Source organism: Myodes glareolus, chromosome 22 (assembly GCF_982192425.1).
Source record: "Myodes glareolus chromosome 22, mMyoGla1.1, whole genome shotgun sequence".
NCBI classification, from domain to species: Eukaryota; Metazoa; Chordata; class Mammalia; order Rodentia; family Cricetidae; genus Myodes; species Myodes glareolus.
The window spans coordinates 50,992,138-51,014,801 of record NC_142047.1 but is presented as its reverse complement, the minus strand read 5'-3'; the positions used below and the strand labels follow the sequence as shown (position 1 = coordinate 51,014,801).

Here is a 22,664-nt window from a genome sequence, read left to right as displayed (position 1 = left end):
GTCAAAATCTGCTGGGGGTTCCTTTGGAGGGGGTACTGAGCTGAGGAAATGTTTGATGAAGAGAAATGAAGACAGAAACATAGGATAGACCCGGAGGACCAAAAGCTAATACCAGCCAGCCCCGAGTTTATTTCTCAGGCAACATATATAGTACAGGCAAAAGGCAGAACAAAGAGCAGCAGCCAGCTAACCACCTCCCTGCACCGTCCTTGGGAGGAAATTCAAACAGGTGCATTATCTTATTCAGCTAAGCAACCTCTAATCTCTAACGAAGAGTGCCTCTGACTGGCATACACCAGCCCAAATCTTAGTAGGAAAAATAGTGTGCTCTTTCAACTGGGCAAAATGCTCTTTCTATGGGCTAACACAGACGGTACTCATAGCTCTCAAGGTTACTGGGAGAAGCAGAGCAGGCAAGCTTGAACTCAAATGACTTCAAGTCAGAAATGACTCCAGGTGGAAACTGAGTCACATATGGGCTTCCACAAATCTGTTATTAAGACCTACATGTGTGTCCCCCCCCCCCCCCCGCTCCAACACACACAGGTTGCATGCATCCTGGTGACACTTGAATATACCCTGACATTCAGCAAGTTTATCGTAGTGTTTGCTGCCATCTGCCATCTACACTTCAAATATCCAGACACATAAACACAGTCCCCTGCGACTATACTGCTCTAGTACTGCATTAGGGACATCAAGGTTAGTCCTATGACAGGTTGTGGTGCTTAGGGATCTGGGTGCCTCCTTCCCCACAAACTGCTGTGTGCTGGAGCAGGTCTGACTTGCTTTTTCTTGATAGCTTCACACCCATGGGGGATTTGGGGGTGCCATATATAGATGTGTGAGTCTCTGCACTTAGCTGGTGGGGAGCCCTTATCACTCTCATACACAGCTTCGTTTCTGTGAATACTCAGCATTGCAGGGATCAGATTAAAAGGGCCACAAAGCCCTTGGCATGGGATTTAAGCCGTATGGCAGTAGTTGGGGCTCTGTTTGTGGAATGGGCAGCAGAGGCTTAGAGGCGTTAGGTATGCTATGGAGGCCAGACAGCCTTTTGGAGCTGCCAGGAACCCTTGAGACCTCTGTCTTGAGAAGTCTTAGGAAGTCGCTGGGGGTTAGTGGGTGTTTTCCTTAGCCCAGGACTTAGGTGTTAGTGAGTTTCAGTTTATTAAGCTGACGTTTTCTGGCCCATTGAAAAGATATGCCAGGCCTGTTTGAACAGTCGCCAGTTCCTGCACCCTTGGAAGTGTATTTGGTTGGCTAGTGAAAGTGTGTGCTTAGTGTATATGAGGTCTCTTTCCCACCCCCACAGCAAGAGAAAGGTAATGGAGAAACCACCTAGCCCTGAGCCTGAGGGTGGAGCACGGGAGTTAGAACATGTGCAACCAGCCTGCTAGACACCATATCCATAGAACATTGGAGACTCCATACCAGAACTGTCCTCTGCCAAGACATATGCTTGTGAGTTCTTGGCCCATCCGAGTGACAGCCTGTGCTGGAGTCGTATCACATCATGCAGGTTTCCTGACCTCAGTGACCAGAAGTGGAGAAGGACAGTGTGGCCACGTGTATTCTCTGCAACCCAGAAAAGGAAGCCTAGAGAAGTCACCCACTGGTGTGTGAGTGGGTACCCTGGGCTAGCGACTTCAGCATGTGGGATCTTGCTGATCACAGCTCAGTTGCCTTGGACTTAGCTGGGTAGAAGTTATAGTTTGTTTGTTTCTCCCAGCACGTGGGGAGCCTGGCCAGGTGAGTACTAGGGTGACTGGCCACTAGACATCCCCTCCCCCCATTTACTGTGAGGCAGACCCTGAATCTGCACAGAGGGGTTCACTGAGGCTCTCGTGTGCTCTCCCTGGGAGACTTGAGTGGGGCATTGGAGACACCTAGACTTTAAGGAGTCAGGAGATGCTGCTGGCCCTCAAGGGGTCCTGTGTTCACCAGTGGGGTTGCCCACTAGTCTTGGGTCCCTGTGTGTCCTGACTGGATCCAGATGGAGCTGCTTGCAGGAGCCAGACTCGCCTACAGACAGGGTCCCAGGTCTACTGCCGGCTGTTGTTTGATGAGAAGGCTGCTGAGTGGGGTCTCTGAGGCAGCCCACAGTCATAGTCCAACTATTGGTCCAGGGCGAGAAGTGCCCTGAGGGACAACCCAGCCATGCTTCCTGGAACCAGTGAAGCCACCAACCACTTCCTCTGCCCTGCCTCAGGAGCCTTGAGATATTTGGTGCTGCTGGGGGAATCTGGGCAGGACCACCCTCATTTTTCTGGTGAGTTTCTACCACCAGCCTATTGGTATAAGCGAGGCAGCAGCTCCTGGGTGGCTGTCTCTGCCCTGAGTATGATTCTCTAGGGGAAAGATCCTAGTACCTTCTTACAGACCCCAACCAGAACAGAAGACCATATCCACACAGTGTCCTGGTGCCAAATGTCCTCCCAGCTGTGGGTGTCAGGGTGACCCTAAGGCCTCTTCTGTGACTGGGCACTGTGTTCTGGTCACCTAGCCAGACAGTAAAGGATCTCTCTGGCACACTGCACCTCTGTAAGGTATGAGCCATGGAGCCCTGTGGTGTCACCATGCAGCTGGCTAGGGATGAAACTAAGTGCCGTGTGAGAACAGTCATTACTAGGCCTGTGGGGTGAGGGCCTGGCCTGCTAGCTGTCTAGCTATCTGCACCCAGTATGAGGCTCTGGGCTTTATCTCACTGGTCCAGCTGGTGCCGAGAGCCAGCACAACCACACTTATCTAGGGGTACCGTGTGGGGGACTCCAAAGAGGACCAGCTTCCACCCTCTATGCCCTGGCCACGCTTATCCCCCTGCCAGAGGCTGTGTATTAACAGCAGTGAGTCAAAGCAGTCAGTCATGCTGCCTGCATCTTTGATGGGGAAACAGTGGAGAGGCGGCAGATTGTCTGGGTAGGGAACTGAGGTTCCTTCTGGTCAGCCTTCTGAGAACCAACCCCATGACAGTGTCTTGTGAAGGCCAGGAGCCCCTGGATTCAGATGAATTCATCCATTTAGTCCAGATTATTTTGTTTGGAAAATAGGGCTGTGGGAAATAATAGTCTTATTTGCTCGTTACCGAGTCAGTGAGCATTACCGTTTCCTCACCTGCTTGGGTTTTCATAAGAGACAGAGTATAGAGTTCCTTTTGTTCAGTGTTTTTCTAAGGTCAGAGAAGTCAGCAGCTAGGAAGGAAGAGTTCAGCCCCAATTGCCAAGGCCTGGCACGTGCTGGCCCTCCTCTGTCCACTTGGCCAGGAGTGAGGCTGTTTTAGGCTTGGCCCTCAGGCATGGCAGGGTGTTGGCATAGTAGGGGAGGGGCTCTCTGACAGCCAGGATGGTGCCCTGACACACTGTTCCCGGTCCCTTCCTCGGAGGTTCAGAGGGACACCTCACACAGGGCGACTCAGCAGAGACATTATCTGGAGCCCAAGGCTGTGTCATACTTTTCCCTGGGCTGCCAAGGCTGTGGCGCAGTCACAGCCACAGCGGCTTAGAACTTGGGCACACCCCTCCTGCTGGCTCACCCCAGCCAAATGGGATCTGGGTAGTGATGCAATCTGCCAGCCTCTTGCAGCCAGAAGCCTGGTGTCTGGGGAGATGGGATCGGGAGAGACTTGGCATCCTGGGCTTTGTCGTCTCACCTCTCAGGACATGTGAGACTGTCGGGGAAAGCTGACTGGAAGAATGGTGTCCTCTGGGTAAAGGAACAAAGGCTCCCGATGGGGAGGCATTTCAAGGGGGACTCATGTTCGTCCTGCATTCCCTTCTCACCCTTTCACTCTGGGAGACTTGGGAGTTTTCAAGCAGGTCTTTGTAGTAGCTGCAGCTCCCCAGCCAATGGAGCTTTCTCTGAGCACAGTCACAGCCAGAGTTGCATCAGCCAGAGCTATAAAGAGGGAGGTGACTCAATGCTAATGAGATCTGACTTCCTGGAGGTAAAACAACTGCCGTGGCTTCCATTCCCCCAGCGCTAGGGAGTCTTCCTCTTTCCCTTCCACCTGAGGTTGGCCAAGTTCAGCTAATTAATGTGGATTTCTGTCTTTGGGTCTGTTCCCCAAACTGCAAAATTATGTGTAATTAGTCTGGCTGGGGGAAAATACCTCCTGGCATCTGGGAGGCCTGAGTGTGAGTGGGCTGGGCTTCTCTGAAAATTGCTCAGTAGGGAAGCAATGAGCATCTTCCTACATCCTGGTGAAGTCAGGATGCTGATAGACCCCTACCTTGCTGTGGGCATCTTAGGCTGCATGCTGTACTGGTTAATGTTTGGCCAAGGCAAGCCAGGAACTTCCCCCTCCCCCAGAGTAGAGTGTAGAGGCTTCCTAGCTCTCTTGGGGACAGAACTGAGGAAGCTGGGGTCTCTAGAATGGGGGCCCAGCTGCTTCCAAGGTGGTGGAGTCAGTATGGTTGGTTTCTCGGTGTTTTCATGTATGTTTACATGCAGCAGAGTGTTGACTCCCCAGTTCCTTACTCCACACCTATACACTCTTGCCAAGGTCTTGGAGTTCATTAGGGGACCAGGCAGTCCTATCTCAGCTGCCTATCTGCAGCCCTTCTGGGTCCCCGAGGCTCTGCCTTCACCCTGTGTGTCCAGTTGCTCAGATGTCTACACAATATTAATTGTGCTTTTCACATTCAATATATGCCAGTCAAACAGCAGCTGGCACATGTGTCTATTTTGCCATGCCCTAAGCCCACCTGCTTGCAGCAACATATGGGGACATCTGTTCCGTTCAGTCCTCGCCTGCAGCCTCTGCCCCTACGGCCCCATTGCTCGCCTCTTGGCTTATCAGAGTCACACAGACAGGATACCTCATCTCCCTGCTTTCACCAGCCCCATGGAAGGCCGTCTTTGAGGAGAGGGTCGCCTCACAGCTTACAGTGCTGTGTTCGGGGCAGGTTTGGATTTCTCTTGTGTCTGCAGCCAGTGCTCTCCACAGGATCAGGTACACATAGGTAACAGATGAAGGCGGTTCTGATGGGGGAGTCCCTCAGGAGGCTGAGACCACTCAGTCACATGGAAATCTAAGCCAGGCATGGTGGCACACGTCTAATCCCAGCCCTCAGGAAGCTGGAGCAGAGGATCCAGAGTTGGGGCCTTGTCTGAAAAGGCCCAGGTGATAGTAATTCTAGAAATGGGGGTGGGAGTGGGGGTAGGTGGCGGAGCCTTTCCAGCCAGCACTAAGAAGGGTTTGACAGAGTTTGAGCCTAGCCTGGGCTACAAGGTGAGACCCTGTCTATGAAAACCAAAAAGAAGAGCCAGGCAGTGGTGGCGCACGCGTTTAATTCTGGCACTCAGGAGGCAGAGGCAGGTGGATCTCTGTGAGTTTGAGGCAGCCTGGGCTACAAGAGCTAGTTCCGGGACAGGCTCCAAAGCTACAGAGAAACCCTGTCTCGAAAAACCAAAAAGAAGAAAGATGAAAGGAAACTTGTTACAGGTTTTCCAGGGCACCTGGGATCAGGCTCTTTGAAGAGTTGGCATTTCTAACCTTTGACCCTGGCCCCAGAGAACCAGCTAGCTTATCAAAACACGTCCCAGAAAGACAGAGCCCATGGGGCAGGCAGGGCTTTGCCTCTGTGGGATCCCAGCCAGAAGCACCTGACCTCCTCTGTGCTCCAACCCTGGACTGGAGCGCTGCGCTGTGGGGTCTCAACGGTTCGCTCTCTCTGTTCTTCCCCACAGTGCTGCTCACGGCTGTGAACTGCTACAGCGTGAAGGCCGCCACCCGCGTGCAGGATGCCTTTGCTGCTGCCAAGCTGCTGGCCCTGGCTCTCATCATCTTGCTTGGCTTCATCCAGATGGGAAAGGGTGAGTGACTGGACATGTGACACCTGCTTTGTATCCTGTCCCCACCCCCCACCCCCAGTGCCTCGGCCTGGGCCTCCTTGACTACCTCAACTGGGAACTGAGTTGGGTCCAGGGAAAGCTGAATGGCAGAAGGAGCTGTGAGCTCCGAGAGTGTATACAAAACCCTGACCCTAGCTAGTGGGCAAGAGTCTGGAGCCTCTGGGGAATCTGTGCAGGAAGTTGGGGGATCAGAACTTCCACCTGGCAGGGTTTCATCCACCATAACACCCCTTCCTCTGCTTCATGCCCAGCATATCCCACATGTGGGGTCTCTCTGGGGACTGATTTTTTTTCTCTGTCCAGAAGTGTGACTCCTAGTGGTTCCCATGCCTGTGTGTCCTGGGCCTTTGTGGCAGGCATCGGGAGCTAGATTTCAACAACATACAAAGAGTGTCTTCAGGATTCAAGCCCTCACAGTGTGCTCAGATGAGGGGCCCAGTGGTTGAGCAGCCGATAAGGAACATAGGGAACAGGCCTGGAAGGCAGGAGTACTGTTTTAATTTAAACATGTCAGTGGGTATAAAAGCAAGGCAAACCTCTGACATCTTGCCGCTTAGACAGGCCCTGCTGGCATGAGGAGTGTAGGGCAGCAGGTTAAGATTGCATGGAATTTGGTCACCCACACACTGTATGTACTTGGGAAGATCATTCCCTGGCTGCCTTCTCAGGCTGCTGGAAGGGGTGAAGGAGAAAGGTAGGTATTTACCACACAAGGTAATGCGCTGTCTGTCTGTGTTCCCTGTGATCCGCAAGCCATGTATGTGTGGTGCTCTGTCCAGAGATCCCAGTACAGGCACACTCATGTCTGTCTTCTCTCTTTGTCCACCTATTTTTCTTCACTATTTGATATTCCACAGTAAATGTGTATGAAGTATATTAAGGCGTCCCTTTTTGGGAGATCGAAGCACGGATGTCTGGGTTTTGAGTTCCAGCCTTTATGGGGTGAGGCAGAGGCCCTACAGCTCAAGTCCAACTCAGGGCCCCTGTTTGCAATCCTCCTTTGCATTTTTCTCTCAGTTGCTGAAGCAGCCTCGATGAAGAATGGCTAGGAGCTGGCTGAGCTCCTGCTGAGCGTGGTGGTGTATAGTGGCCATTGCTGCCCCAGGGAGTTAGGGGCATCAGTCAGTTACCAGGAGCTGTGGAGGAAGCCCTGGTCCTGGAGTTGCTCTGGAGTGGAGGCAGTGGGGATCTTATTCTTCATTTCACAGATAAGAGCAGACTCCGCACAGAGCTGGGGTTTGACTGGGTCTGCCTCCTTTTCTGATCTTTCTGTTTTTATAAAGTCCCAAATTCCTAGGTACAGGGATTTGAGACTTTGAGCTCACCTTCATGGGGCAGTAACTACTGTCTTCCTTACAACCCCTCCCGTGCTAAGGCCTCCTGACTGACCTGAGAGGATGCGAGTGGGGCGTCTGTGAGGGAGTCAGGTCAGTTCTCTGCCTTCCTCCTCTGCGGAGCCTTGCCCAGGAACACGCATCCACAAGTGCTTGGAGAAGCCTGAGGTGTGGGTCCTGCCCTCCTGCAGGGGTGGGCACTGTCTGCGAGGAACTCCACGTCCTTCACTGTGGCAGAGGTCTTCATGACCTTGTTCATCTGTTCAGTATTTATGTGTGGCTGGAACCATTGGCTACTATACTTGGGGCGATGAAAACTCTAGAATATGGCCCAGGTAATGCTTCCATAGCAGGGCCCAGTCTGTCAGCAGAACGGCCTGAGGCCTTTGCTAATTCACTTACCAGGAACCTTCATGAGGCTCCAGAGGGTTCCTCCCAGCAGCTTTCCAGATGCATTTGGGAGGCCGTCCGCATTTCTGGGAGTCTGGTTGGCAAGGCTCTCGCTCAGGCACAGAGGTGCTGGCTAGCTGCCAGGGACGGAATTGGGTTGAGCATCACCTGGACACCCCCGGGAGTGGTCAAGGCCTGTTTCACAGGCAGAAGGGATTGTATTCTGTGCTCATGGCCCCAGTCACACTGCACAGCATGTGGCTGGAGGTAGGAGTGCATGCGGAGGCTGAGAGGAGATTCAGACAGTGAGGAATTTAGTACCGGAACCTGGTGTCAGTGAAAACAAACTTGAGTAGGGGACAGCAGAGCTTTTGTCAGGCTTGAATGCACAATGTGTTTACAATTCCGGTGGCTGTGGCAAGAACGCCCTACGCCCCCAGCAGTTCCTTTCTGAGTCCCGGACTCAATGCAGCGTCTGCAAAATTCCTGTGCGGGTTTCCTCCGGGGTTTGTTCTGTTACCCAGATGGAGGCCTTGGCCTCTAAGGACAGTGTTGGAATGCTGACCCCTCTCCAGAGCGCTTGCCCACCCTTTTTTCCCACTGGGCACAGAGTCCTTGGAGGACCATGGTGATCGCCAGGTCCTTGAAGGCAGAGGCCCTGGCTCTGGACGTGTGTATGAGCCTGCTTTAACGGACAGTCTGTGGGTCTGGGACATGGTGGTTATTTCCACCTCATCGTCCACCCCAGCCCTCTGCTGACCCTACTGCCCGGGCTATTTCCTCATCAGGAAAGGTGATAAGCCTGTGGGCAGTTGTTCACTCCTACGCTGCCAGCCTTCCACAGAATCTCCACAACCCCTCTTGTGGGATCCAGTAAGGACTGGGCCTTCAGTTCAGAGCTTCTGTCACTGTGAAAGGCATGAGCTAGCCACAGACCGATGCAGAAGAGAATACAGGCAGAGGAGACAGGGCTCTGACCCAGGCTGGGAAAGTCCTCCTCAGCATCTTGCTGCCCAGGTCCCAGGAGGGAGTACAAGCAATGGAGGCACCATGACTGCCCCTGCTGCCTATTAGGCTGGGGATAACTCAGCCTGTCGCTGGTATCACAGGGTATCTGCACTTGGTTCAGTGTTTTCAGAAGTGCAGACGGTGCCTAGAATGATGTTAGGTCTGACTGGCCATGACTAGACTTGTAGATGGAAGTGGGTGAATTATGGTGTGGCAGCTTGGCCAGTGTGACCCCAGAGAGAAACCCTCAAGACAGCCTAGAAGACCTAAGTAAGAGAGACAGAGGATGACAGACATGGTGGGCAGGAACTCCACTGTCCTTGAGCTGCTGTGTCCCTTTCTAGTTAACTGGCCGCTCACCCCCAGCATCCAGAAGGGGTGTCAGACTGTTCCCAAACACAAGTGGGTGCCAGGCCTTCTCCTCAAGGGCAGGCATGGGAGTGGGTTATGGAAGGTTCTTCCTTTGTGCCCATTGATGGGCACAGGTCATCAGAGAACCCAAAGTAGCTCTATTGTAATTCTGCTTAGTATGTACTGCATAGGTACAGGACAAATTGACCTCCCCGGACAGCTTGCAGATGGTCGTGTCCGAGAAAACCTTTCTCCTTTCTCCCACGTAGGCTGCCCAGAAGGGACTTTACTGCCTGGCACTGCCTGGCACGTCCTTACAATGTGAGGCAGTCTTCATTAGCCTGAGCTGTCAGTGAGTGCTCACCTGCTCTGCCAACGATCATCACGGGAGGGGAAAGTGATGCCCTCATATGCTGGCATGGGTGAACAGCAACACGTGGGCTCATCAACTGTATGTTAGCTGTGTCCTTGGTCAGTAGATGACAACGTCCATGCCTGGCTCAGGAGACTAGGCCTGCCCCATGTTTCATGGGCTTCAAAATGACTTTCGCTTGTGTCTTAGTGAAGTACCTTAGGGTCAGAGAGGTAGGATGTCATGTCCTGGGTCCTGCACCTCAGGGGTGGGTCCTACTGTAGCCATAGGCATATTGTGCAGGCTTGCAATACTGTGCTGGCATGCTGAGGTCCCATTGTTTATGAGGAAGGCTGGTAGCCCAGTTCTGGAATGCTGGCACGGTGGCCTGGATCAGCAGCACTCTTGAGAGCTCAGCTGGGACCTGTTGCCTGCAAGGATAAAGGCGGCAGCATCAGGTGGGTGGCTGCCTAAGAGCCACCCAGTTGACAGGTGGTTCCTTCTGTGTTCTCATTGGGCAGGGAGCTATCCCGTACGCCATCCTCACACAAGCACTGTGTGTCTTGTGGTGTCAGAGCCTCATCTGAAGTCCCTTATCACTTTCCGTGGGGGCTCAGCGTCCACATGCAGGCACGCTGCGGACAGGGCTATAGGACTTCAGTTATTCTGCCAAAGCCACCCGGGGAGGCCTGGGGACATGTTTGGGGAAGGAGGTATCCACTCACCCATCTACCTCCAAAGCCGTCTTTGGAGGGGTACCCTCAGGCTAGCCTCAACTCTACTGAGGAATTTAGGGTATGGATTATTGTGGAACAGTTCTCAAGCTTTGGATATAGTAACACCAGCTGAACATGATGTCCAAGGCCTCCACACACTCCCTCCAGATGCATGCCAAGCTTGCTCAGTCCTCCACATGGGTGTCCTGTGCCCTGGTCACAGGACTCTCCCTCCTGGGACCCCCAGAGTAGCAGGCTATATGGACTCCTCCTTGTGGCTACTTCATCTGTGCCACTTGGAAGGATTTCATCCGCAGAGGCTTTCTTTCCAAGTAAACGTGTGTCTGCAGAAAACTGGCAGACCCACAGTTAGCTGAGTGGTGTGTAGCCCCAAAGCCTATAGGAGGGCGGGAAGGTGGGGCTCAGTGTGGCGCTGTCTCTGGCTTGAGGTTAGCTATAAGGGTGCTGTGGGTTGGTGAGGCCCTGTTAGTCTTGCAGGACCACGGTGCCCTACGTTTTTTCTGCTGCCAGCTCTGTGCTGGCTCAGAGTGGACCATATCCCCGGATAACTAGTTTTTCCATGCCTGGAACCCATGTCAGTGAGTGACCAGGTCTTGGGATATCCCAGCCTTAGGGAGCCTCTGTCCTTTGAGTTGGGGACTGCAAGACTGGCCAGGATCTACGGCTGGGAAGAAATTCAGCTCTGTTCCTTCCCACCTTCTTTCAGCGTCTGTGTATGCCTGACCAGACATCTACCAGGGTCGGACAGGAAGGCAGGCAGGGAACATCGACTTCAGTAACCTCCTTTCTTCTGGGGTGGGTTCCCATGGCCACACTGCATGACACAGTGTCTTTGGGTTGCTGTTCCCTAAAGTCCTCTTCACTGGGCCTCTGAGCAGTCCCACCCCAGCTACCCCTGCTCTCTAGAGAACTCGGATTCATGATTTCTAGGACTGTGCCTTACTGGGGTCTCAGCCATCTCACAGCTTCTCACAGCCATGCCATCAGCCCTGTGGAGAGAAACATTGTATGGCCAAGGAACGGCAGGCCTGCCCATCAGGCCCCACCTGACGTAAGCAGAGTGGAAAGGGGTCTGAGACGGTGCACAAGCCCAGCGGAAGGGTAGTGCTGCTCCCAGGACCAGAATCTGGTCCAGTTCTCTGGTCCCTGTTTACCTGTGCCGGCCTGCCTGTCTGTCTGTCTGTCTTGTTCCAGTGTCACAGCTTGGCTCCCCTGGCGCTGGCCATTGCTAAGTTAGCCAACCCTCATTTAGTACATCTTGTGGACACACGGATCAGCCTGACTGGGTCTGTGGAACAGGTTGGGAGTGAGGGGGTTAGTTTAGGGCCTGGCAGTGCCTCCCTGAACTGTGAAGGTCAGGCTATGCACATCGAGTAACGTCTCTGATCACTGTCACTAGATGTCGCTAGTATCTCACTACTTGTCCCCACCCCCAAGCTGTGACAACTTCAAGGTCTCCCAGTTAAGGTGGGGCAGTTCCCTCTAAATTCCTGCCTTGCCCCACTTCCTGGAAGGTACCTGTCTTGGTTCTCTGTCAGCAACTCAGCTAGGCACAAGGGAGTTGCCAGTGTGTTGATCAAACAGGTGGATGTGACCACTCCCTCAAGCTTTAAAGCCACCAAGGTGGAGCTGCAGTCGAAGGGTGACAGTTAAGATACTGTGAGGTGTTTCTGAGCTGATCCAGCCTGGGAAGGGTTTGGGAGAATCCAGACGACAGTTCTACTGCCCACTCCATGGTGCCTACAGAGAGAAAAGCTGTGGCCTCCAGTGTAGCATAGACCACAGCCACTGTACCCCAGGGCTCTGCGGCAGACCTGGCTGAGTGCCACAAGTCCTGACACATAACTGGATTTTAGTCCTCACCGCCATCCTCTCAGTGGTGAGAGAATAACTGTAGATTTGAAATGGGTATACTGGCCCAGACCCTGGGACCCTGACAGAGAACCATCTGCTGAGGGAACTGGACTAACCCTCCTGCCACCCTTCACCAGGCTGCTAAGAAGCAGGCATCCTGTACTGTACTAAAGACTCCACAGTTCCTCTGATTCTTGAGGTCTCGTTACCAGGTAGTTGTGGACTCCGGTCTAAAACTGTCTGTGTTGACCCAGGGTGGGTTCTGGTCACTTTTCCAGTCTCTGGTATTTATTCCCGTCCCTCAAAGGACTACAGCATAGTAAAGAATCAGCTCCAATTCTCACATAGCCTGACAGATCCTCTTACCACTGCATAGTTGGTCTGTGCCTCATTTTCCCGACTTGTAGAAATATACCCCAGAGCAGAGATGGGAGTTGAGCCCTATCCACGTAAAGGCCCTCCTTGTTCTAAAGCATTCCATTGCAGAGCACGAGGGGAGTGCCTGGGCTGCGGGAGGCTCTGCCAAAGCACTTTTGAAGGTACCCTGTCCTGAGCTGCCCTGAACTGCTCACCACAAGCTGTCTTCTGACTGCCCTGTGACCAGGACCTAGACAGATGGGGATGTGGGTAATACTCTTCTCAGAAGACCAGGGGTGGGTAGAGCCCCGGACAACCTTAGCTCAGATTAGGGAATAGAATCATGGGACATTTCATACATCCAGAAGACCATAAAACACTGACTGGTCCCAGCCTGTCTTCCTTCCTCCTCCTTCTCCTTTTTTGCATTTGTCCCATTTGTTTTTTGAGACAGGGTTTCTCTGTGTAGCCCTGGCTGTTCAGGAACTACTCTATAGACCTAACTGGCCTCAAACTCTCAGAGATCCATGCGCCACCACCTCCCAACCAGACCTTCCTTCTTAGTCAGACCCTGGCACAGGGCTGAAAGACAGATTCTGTGGAGACCTTCTTCACGGGGTCCTTTGGTGACCTTGACTCTCTGGTGTGAGTCAGGCAGACCTGGGCCCTGTGCTGCCTCCACAGGCGCAACTGCAGACCGTTCACCTCCCGGTGACTACACTGCCCCTCTGGCTCCAAGCTGCATTCGTCCCATTGGCCTTCTGGTCTTGCCAAACGTGAGCTGTGTATCCGTACTGTAGCTGTCTAGCTGTCCCCAGGGGCCCAGAATCATAGGGCCCATGAAGTAAAAACCCACGGGTAGGCAACCTGGGTCTGTGGAGAGCCAGCCATCTTTAAACACCAGACTTTTGCAGGCTCGATGAAGTAGGCCATTCCACAGCTAAGGTAACCAAGAAAGACTCTACTCCAATAGCTGCTAGCTTTGGAAAATACTTAGAAGGAAGACTACCTGGAGTCTGGGGCTATGTGGCTGTCTTAGAACAAAGATCTTTACAGGTAGATTTGATATGTGATCATCTGAGTGGTGGTGGTGGGGGTCCTAAGTCTAGTGCAGGTCACTGGAAAAGACCACGGGTGGACACCAGCAGAGGGAAGTTGTGTGTGAATTGGCCTCTGCTCCAAGCGAGGTGTCTAGACGCCCCTGCTGTTAGTTCACCCCATCCTAATCCTTGGGTGCACTTGCTCACTCACTTTGGGTGACACAGCAACCCTGTACTAGGGCCTCCTGAGCTTCATAGCAAGGAGCCAATGTGCAACCCAAGTCTCTTCAAGCAGCCTTGAAGCTTATGTGAACTGTGTGAGAAGTCTCTTGAAGGATTTTGGAAGTGCCTGTTCCTGTCCTGTACTCCACATGTGAGAGGCAACCCTGTATCAGCAGAGACTCTGGAGCTGATCTCTCCAGGCCAAGGGACGGGCTGTCCTCTGCTTACAGAGCGAACTCATGGACTTCTAGCCAGGCCCCATTCCTTTGAGGAGGGGGATCGTTCTGCCCCTTTCTACTTGTTTTCCTAAGCTTTTGTTTGGTACAGTGTTTTGCTCCAGAAACATTCCAAGATTTGTATTATGATCTGTCCAGATCCTCTAACCAGGATTCTGCTTTCTTTAACATATTCCAGGTGATATATCCAACCTGCACCCTAAGTTATCCTTTGAAGGCACCAATTTGGATGTGGGGAACATCGTGCTGGCATTGTACAGTGGCCTGTTTGCCTATGGAGGATGGTAGGTTCTGGAAGATCTGAGTCCCTTGGCCTGGGGACACATGAACTGGATGTGCCCAGAAACCCAGTGCTCTGACCATCCGGGGGTGGCTCAGGTGGGTAGGACAGAGCACAGGGGACATCGTGAGCTGCACAGACACCTACAGGTCCTGACCATTAGGTAACAGGAAAGGAGAGCTCAGTCCTGTCTGCAGTTCCCCATAAGGTACCAGCCTGGCCTCTGCTTTTAGGACAGCTCTGTAGAGACTTGGGGTGTTGAAGCCACACAGAGCGTTTGGACAGGACGGGCTGTGTTCACGTCAAATAGAGTTGGCAGAGGGCAGAGCAGAGTGAGCAACTGGTCCCAAGGGTGCCCACTGCCCAGCTCCTGTCAACAGTGAGAACGTACAGAGGATTCTTATGTCCCTTACTATCTTAGCCAGTGTACTGTTGCTGTGACCAGGATACTGACCAAGGTAACTTTTAGAAAGAAAGCATTTAAATGGGAGCTTACAGTTTAGAAGGTTCGTCTTAGTCCATTATCGTCATGGCAGGGAGCATGGTGACATGCACGGTCCTAAAGCAGTAGCCGAGAGGTTTGCATCCGGGTCTATAGGCAGGCTGGCAGAGAGACACACTGGGCCTAGTGTGGGCTTTTGAAATCTCAAAGCCCACCCAAGTGGTACAAAAGCCATAACCCACTCCAGCAAACCATACCTCCTAATCCTTCCCTGGTCGCTCATAAGCTGAGAACTAAATTTGCAAATATATGAGCCTAGAGGAGCCAGTCTCATTCAAACTACCACACCTATCCAGAGCAGCCCAGGATTCTTTTCGCATTGATTGGTTCTTCCCCTAAACCGTGTGTGCAGTGTAATGACATACTATTGCTTGGTTTCTAGGAACTATCTGAATTTTGTCACAGAGGAGATGATCAACCCTTACAGGTATGTACAGAAATGACAGAGACGCATTTCTTTGTCTTAACATGAGAGGGAGAAGCCACACACTGAACAAGCCCATTGATGAGCCCTGCCCAGGCTCTGTAGAAGGCTGTGTTGGGGCTTGCAGTAGAGACGATGCAGGGGTTAGGCCAGAGAGAAGCCGCTGTGGCTCTCAGTCCTGGACCCCAGGTGGAGGGGACTTGTCTGGGGCTGTGCAGCGAGTAGGCAGGGGCCAATGGTGTTCACATTGGGCAGTCTTGGCTCTCTTGAGCCCTCAGAGCCATGTAAAGGAGCCTTCGTTTTCCAGGGATGGTAGTATGAACTGTGCTTCAGCTGTGTGCGGCCGTAGATGTTCCTATTGTTTGCCCAAGAAGTGAGGCCCAGGCGGGGAGCCCGGCTCCTCACCCTGGGGTCCGCGCAGCACACTGACATGTCTCTCCTTCCTCTCCCCAGAAACCTGCCCTTGGCCATCATCATTTCTCTGCCCATTGTCACGCTGGTGTATGTGCTGACTAACCTGGCCTACTTCACCACCCTGTCGACCAACCAGATGCTCGTGTCTGAAGCTGTGGCTGTGGTAAGGCACTGCCCGCCAGCTGCTCCTAGGCCCAAGAGGCTGAGATTGGTTTGCCACTCCCAGACCTGTGACCAAGCCAGTCAGGTCTGGCCCTTGTGCCCAAGCTTTGCCCTAGCTGGGGAGTCTAGTGTGTGTAAGAGACTGCTCGTTTGTTTCCCGGCCGTCCAGACCCAAATAATAGAAACTCTGTTAATTAGGACACTGTTTGGCCAATGACTCTGGCGTATTCTTAGCTAGCTCTTACATCTGAAATGAACACATTTCTATCAATCTGTGTATCGCCACGAGGCTGTGGCCTACCGTTAAGGTTCCTTAGGTTCTGGCGTGTCCTCTCTCGGCAGTTACATGGCATCTCCCTGACTGCGCCCACTCTTTCTTTATCTTTGGATTTCCTGCCTGGCTTCACTCTGCTAAGCCATTGGCAAAACCAGCTTTATTCATCAACCAAGAAAGCAACACATATACAGGACAGCCCACGTCACTAGTGATCATCATCGGTGACCACTAAAGATGACCACAGAGGACCCCACCAGGTTCTCTGCATGATGGGGGTGGGGCACTAAATGCAGTTGCTTAGCTAGCACCTTGCCTATGGCAAGACAGCATGTGGGTGGTCATAGGCATCTGGGCACAGGTGACTTTATTAAGGACCATGGTGCCTTAGGAACTGCTACTAGATCAGCGTCAGTCAGTGAGACAGATCTGGGCTATATATGGCACCAGAAGGCACAGCCAGGCTCCATGGCAACCCCGGTGACTCCTTCACTATCCTTTTGGGCTGCCTGGAGGAGCGAGCACTGTCTAGCTTTTATTTATTAGGTGTTGCCTCAGAGCCCATAGTTCATAAAGACCTGCCACACCAGGCTCTTGGCTCGTGAAGAATCCATAGAAAGGGAGACCTGTTAAAGATTATCCCCATCCCATAGGAAGCCATCAGGATGCCTTATTGTGAGGCCCTGTGTGTCTCCTCACAGTGCAGACTCTAATTCTGAGAAATGGCCATACAAGCAGAAGCCTAAGGTCAGCCCAGCAGGGTCACGGGCTAAACTGCTCCAGGGGCCAGAATTGAGACCCTGCCTGTGTCCCGCCAGAGCTAAGCGCTCACCATGCATTGTGTCTTTCCAGGACTTTGGGAACTATCATCTAGGAGTCATGTCCTGGATCATTCCCGTCTTCGTGGGCTTGTCCTGCTTCGGCTCTGTCAATGGGTCTCTGTTCACATCCTCAAGGTCAGTGTCCGACAGCGCGCCAGAGAAAACCCTCCGCTATTCCACATGCTTTGAAAGATGTTTATTGATGATAGACAGCTGATTGTTCAATATTTGAATGACTTGGGAATAGGGGAACTATTCTGACCCTGTACTGTTTAAGTCAGATCATAGAGGTGCTGTAAACGAGATACAACCCAGGTTTCTGTCCTTGTTAGCCCAAGAAGTCAAGGACATTGAAAGGCCTGTGGCCAGAGGCCAACCAGAGGGCAAAGGCCGTGCTCCTCCCTGTGTAGCTGACACGCATCCTCCTTAGCTCCATGTCTAGGTGGTGGGACCAGTGCTAATTGCCCTCTGCTCCATCCACAGGCTGTTCTTTGTGGGATCTCGGGAGGGTCACCTGCCTTCTGTCCTCTCCATGATCCACCCACAGCTCCTGACCCCTGTGCCATCACTGGTGTTCACGGTAAGTCTACCACATGTTCCTGTCCTGTCTGTCCTCACCCAGCAAGAGTGTCTGCTCAGACACTGTTCTAGCCATGTCCACACCATGTAATGGCCTCAGTGCACAAATTGTACTCAGCTGTTCTTCCTTCTGTGCCTATCCGTTGAGTTATGTTCTCTGTTAATGTGTAACAAAGTCATCCCATCCCCAGAAGCCTAAAATAAGAAACACTTACTGTCTCCCCCTTCCTGGGTCAGGAATTCAGGCTCCCTCAGGAGGCGTAGTCAGTCAATTTGAGCTCTCTTAATGGTGCTGTGGCGTATAGTGGGCTCCATGCTTTGTTGGAAGGCTCCCCCATTGGACATTGCAGTCACTGCTGGCACAGGAGCCCAAGTAGCTCTAGGTGCAGGTGCTTTTGCCGTTCCGCTCTGGAGAGCTCTTGTACGTCATCCTTGGACCATGGGTGCCTCACTGTGTCCTCACTTCCCTCCCTTTGCACCCCAAGACCTCCCACATAATCACAGTAGTTACTTCTTTGTGTGTGTGTGTGTGTATGAGAGGTATATTTATTTATTGTGTATACAGTGTTCCTGCCTGCGTGTATACCTGCAGACCAGAAGAAGGCCCCAGATCTCATTACAAGTGGCTGTGAGCCACCATGTGGGTGCTGGGAATTGAACTCAGGTCCTCTGGAAGAGCAGTCAGTGCTCTTAACCTCTGAGCCATCTCTCCAGTCCCTAAAAATATAAGTTTTTAAAATGGTTTTTGTTTTGTTTTTGAGACAGAGTTTCTCTGTGTAACAGCCCTGGCTGTCCTGGAACTTGCTTTGTAGACCAGGCTGGCCTCAAACTCAGAGATCCGCCTACCTCTGCCTCCTGAGTGCTGGGATTAAAGACATGCGCCATCACCATCCAGCATAGTTACTTCTTAAAACAAGAGCAAGCAGTTGTGTTCATCCAGACTGGCGGAGCTGGCTGTCGGCTTTCTGTCTCGTGGCCTCTGACACCCTCCTGCATCAGCACAGCCTTGCCAGGCTCACCTGGCCCTGTCTTTCCTTGCAGTGTGTCATGACCCTGATGTACGCCTTCTCCAATGACATCTTCTCCATCATCAACTTCTTCAGCTTCTTCAACTGGCTGTGTGTGGCCCTGGCTATCATCGGCATGATGTGGCTTCGCTTCAGGAAGCCTGAGCTGGAGCGCCCCATCAAAGTGAGTATTGGGTGGTGTCCTTATCAGTCCCTGGGTGTCATCCTCAGAAGCAGGGTCTGCATCCAAACAGCCCTGGACTGACACGACCTCTCTAGTTCTGCCCTGTCTATCTCTCCTTGGTAAACTAGGGAGGCTGCCCCCTTCTGCATGAGTACCATGTGAAGGGCACATTGAAGGCTAAGCTTGCTGGGGTCAGAGTTGACCCAAGACAGCTGAGTTAAGGTAGCCGATGACCAGCAGTTTCTGTTACCCAGCTAGTTCTTGGGCACACTGCTGACCCAGTCACACCTGCTACAGGGCTTCTCCCTGCCCCTCCCCCACGCTGGTCTCCACCAGCATCACAAGGAACCTTGTGGCCAGTTGGTGGGAGACCCCAACTATGCTGGGGTCATCCCACTGTGGGGTTAGAGGTCAGACTGCCCACAGCTGGTCCGTGGAAAGTTCACAGATAACCCGTGGGCTTCATTCCCTGAGCACATAGTTAAAGTCTGTTTCAACAAGACTCTTTCCCACGATGGGAGTCCATTTTCAAGGCTGTGGAATTCTGGACAGCAATCTGGCAAGAGCCCACAGAGGAAAACCCAGCTCTGCCTGCTGGGTTATTCAGCACGCCAGCTGCCCTGCCAGAAGTCTGTCTGCTTTTGGCTAGTTGCAGGCTGTGGCTTTGGGGTGAGCATTTAGACCCACAAAAGGTTCTCTGAAAAGGCAGTATTCCTGGCTTGTTGGTGGGTAGCCAGGGTCTTCCCAGAAGGATCAACCTACTGCTCCTCCCCGAGGTGACCATGGGTGGGTATTGTAGCCGGGGTTTCCATGTCTGTGATGTGAGGACTGCAGGGCCGACCTCTGCTGCCCTGAGGAAGCCTCAAGAGAAACAGAACCAGCTGTGTCTATACTAGCTGAGCCTTGGGTAATTGTATGCTCAGTGCCTTGTACTGTGGTCAGAGTGAGACCAAGCAGGGCCTGGATTCTGCTCTCTCAAGGCCCATGGCAGTTCAAAGCAGGCCAAGGGAAGAGTTCGAGGTAGTTAAACCACTTCAAAGCAAAGGCCCAAGGTCTAGGAAGAGTTAGCTGGGCAGACCCAAGGAGAAGGTGCTGGCTCCAGGGCCACATGCCAGCCACACGACAATAGGCAGGAACTTTCCACTTGTGCCCACGGGCCTGGAGCAATGTGGGGAGGAGAAGCTGGTAGCATTTACTTCTCCATTCTATCCCAGGTGAACCTGGCCCTCCCGGTGTTTTTCATCTTGGCCTGCCTTTTCCTCATTGCTGTGTCCTTCTGGAAGACACCCAAGGAGTGTGGCATTGGCTTTGCCATTATCCTCAGCGGGCTGCCTGTCTACTTCTTCGGCGTCTGGTGGCAGAACAAGCCCAAGTGGCTCCTGCAGGCCATCTGTGAGTGTCCACAGCCCCTGCCTATACCAGCCAGGGTGGGAATGTCCAGGGTGAGGGATTCTTGATTCTGCCATGACCACCATACAGACCAAGAGAATCATGCTGAGCCTCAGACATTGTGGTACTAGGTTTGAGTCGCTAGTATAGTGTGCCAGCCCTGAGAGTAGTCAGGATACAGGGATGAGATATGGAGCTCCACCTTAGCTGGTCTTAGGCATTCCATGCCAACTGGCAAAAGTCTACTGCGGGCCACTAGCTCCGACATGGACTAGCTCTGACCAAGAGAGAGAGCCTGAGGGGGTTGTAAATGAGGCACCTGGCTCAAGGCTGTTCCAGTTAGGTCCCTGTCTTTGCACCCCTAAAACTCCCAGAGGGGAGCGCGTTTGCAGACCAGGGCTATCACTGTGTTCTGGGGGACTTTGAATTTCCAGAATGGGGAGAGGCATCAGCCTGGTGGCATAAGTTCAGATTCCTGGGCCCACGTAAAAGCCAGACGCAGGCCAGCAGCTACTTACTGAAGTGTCTGTCTAGCCCCTCCCTTGAGGTTTCAGAGGTGACAAATGGGCTGGCGAGAGCCAGCGGGACAGCAGGAACCGTCCTGACCCCAGTGCCTGCCCCATCCTCTGCCATGTGCTCACCCTGGTCTCTCCCCCACAGTCTCTGGGACGGTGCTCTGCCAGAAGCTTATGCAGGTGGTTCCTCAGGAGACTTAGCTGCAAGTCTCGGGTGCCACAGGGAGAGCGCACGGTGACTGCTTCTGGACAGCTCACTTTCGGAAGAGCAGCGTCCAGGCCTGTCATTCCCCACAGCTCCAGCGAGCGCCACCAACTCTCCAGCACCATCCACTGTCCCTCCAATGGTCGAGGGTCCACAGCGGCTGCAAAAGAAAACTCTGGTACGAATTTGGTCCCAGAAGGTGACCGTCCGTGCACGGCACTCAGTGTCAGCACATGCCGTGAGCCAAGGCCTGGTCTTTTTGACTTTCTGGGGACTGCCATGTCTGGCCTTTCTCCCCGCTCTGATTTTTGTTTTATTTTGTTTTCGTAGTTTGCATCTGGGTCAGGTTTACACTACCGAGATGATTATTTTTAAACAGAACAGGGTAGCAAGGAGCAGGAGAAGCGTAGCTAGAGCAGCCCAGCTGTGAACGTGAAAGCGCTGGCCACAGCCCTTCTCACGGGGTTGTGTTGCTCAGTAGCAAAGTGTGCCTCAAGGGGACCACGTCACTGTCACCCGTCGACAGAACTACTGAGACTCGGATGTCACCTGTTCTACTGTGGACTTGGACTGACAGGCAGATGACATATTCTTGCTTGGGTTGTTTTTTTGTTTTTCTGGGATCCTGGAGATGGAACCCAGCCTCATTCATATGGGGCAAGTGCTCTACTGCTGAGTTACTTTTTTAACCTTGTAAATGTAGAGCTCAGGTCTCACTGACGTCCTGGGGATTCCTCTTCCCTTGGCCGTACATGAAAAAGCGTTCTGCAACCATAGCTCAGCAGCTGGCGGCCACCAGCTGGCATCCACGGGGCCATGTGCGCTTGTGCACACAGGCGGGCTCTGCATCATTCAAGGGACTGTGCTCTGGTTCTGGTAGACAGTCTATCGACACCCTACCCCAGCGCTCCTAGAAACACCAGGAAGGCGGACACAGTGACCAGCACCATGGGTCTCCCACCCACACCCCTCTGTTCACCGCCATAGTTCCTGAGACTCTCACCGCCATCCCCTCCTTATCCCCCATAGCCATGTGCCACCTGTGTGACAAGACCACTCCAGCTTCCTGAGTATGACAGCTGCTGTCCCTCCTCCTGTGTGGGACCACCCTGCAGGCTTCCCACTCTGCTCTGGAGGAGACAGCTGAGGTCCGGCCAGCATACCTAACCAAGCAACTGATCTGCTTGGAGAGACATGAGGATCTAAGAACCCCTTGCTGGCCAGGGAGCCGCAGGTCACGGCCTGCCTGCAGGAGTGATTCTCTGCAGAACCTGCATGGTGGTGACCTTACCACTACCCCCACACCTCCTCCCTCTGTGTTCCTGGGGTCCCCTTCCGTTGGGGTGAGAAGGGAGCAGTCAGATGCTCCTGAAGGCTCTCCCAGAGATCTGAACTGGGGTCTCTGCCCTGGAAATCAGGTCAGGGACCCAGTCCCAGCCTGGGTCCAAAGGGCAGGGGCTCAGGGAGCCATATTCATGGTGCTGATCTAGGCCCTCTGAGAAGACCTTGCTCATTCCTATTTCTGTCCTGGGGTCTCCTACCTGTAGGTTTTTGTTTTCTCGAGGCAAGCCCTGACCACACAGCCATTTTGTTCTGTGCTTTGCGTTTGGTTTTGTCCTAACATGTCACTGCGTCTGGCTTTTTTCAGAGGTCAGTGTCTGAGTGGTGTGTCCAGGCTGTATTCCTGCCACATTGGGGCCCTCTACTGTGCCACCTGAGTCAGTGATATGGTTGTAACATCTTTTACTCTTGTATTAATGGCTAACCTGTTACACTGGGCTGGGGGGGGGGGGGTGCTGCTGTTTTATGGGACTTTTTGATTGGTTTTTTTTTGTTTTTTTGTTTGTTTTTTTTTAAAAAGCTATTGGAATTCTAAGTTGCTAACAGTCTTCTGTGTTCAATGTCAGATTCTGTGTGGGAACCGTCTTTTTTCCCTCAGCCCACCTCTTTCTCACAGCCATACATTCCTTTGCTCACCCAGCCCCTGAGGGTGAAGAGGCTGGAGGGAAGCCAGAGAGCCAGAGACACACTGAGGTCACTGGAGGGAGAAGGTTCCTCGAGGCCCTAGGTGGGAGGGGCTTGGCCTAGAAGGGACCTTATGCTAATTGTGCTGTGAGCACCATCTGGTGGGGGTGGGGTGGGAGAAAGGGGCCCAGCAAGGAATAAAATGATTC

The 22,664-nt window shown here is 52.9% G+C and overlaps 1 protein-coding gene across 1 annotated transcript in view; it reads left to right on the top strand.

Annotated features, from left to right (window-relative positions):
- Slc7a5 (solute carrier family 7 member 5) overlaps positions 1-22,396 on the top strand; it is a 35,279-nt gene extending 12,883 nt beyond the window's left edge. The window contains exons 2-10 of the mRNA XM_048436998.3: positions 5,689-5,814; positions 13,913-14,018; positions 14,899-14,943; positions 15,394-15,517; positions 16,643-16,746; positions 17,095-17,191; positions 18,232-18,381; positions 19,596-19,773; positions 20,431-22,396. Coding sequence (XP_048292955.2) covers positions 5,689-5,814; positions 13,913-14,018; positions 14,899-14,943; positions 15,394-15,517; positions 16,643-16,746; positions 17,095-17,191; positions 18,232-18,381; positions 19,596-19,773; positions 20,431-20,486 — 986 coding nt within the window. The 3' untranslated portion in view covers positions 20,487-22,396. The remainder of the gene's footprint in view (positions 1-5,688; positions 5,815-13,912; positions 14,019-14,898; positions 14,944-15,393; positions 15,518-16,642; positions 16,747-17,094; positions 17,192-18,231; positions 18,382-19,595; positions 19,774-20,430) is intronic.
- Positions 22,397-22,664: the final 268 nt, after the last annotated feature.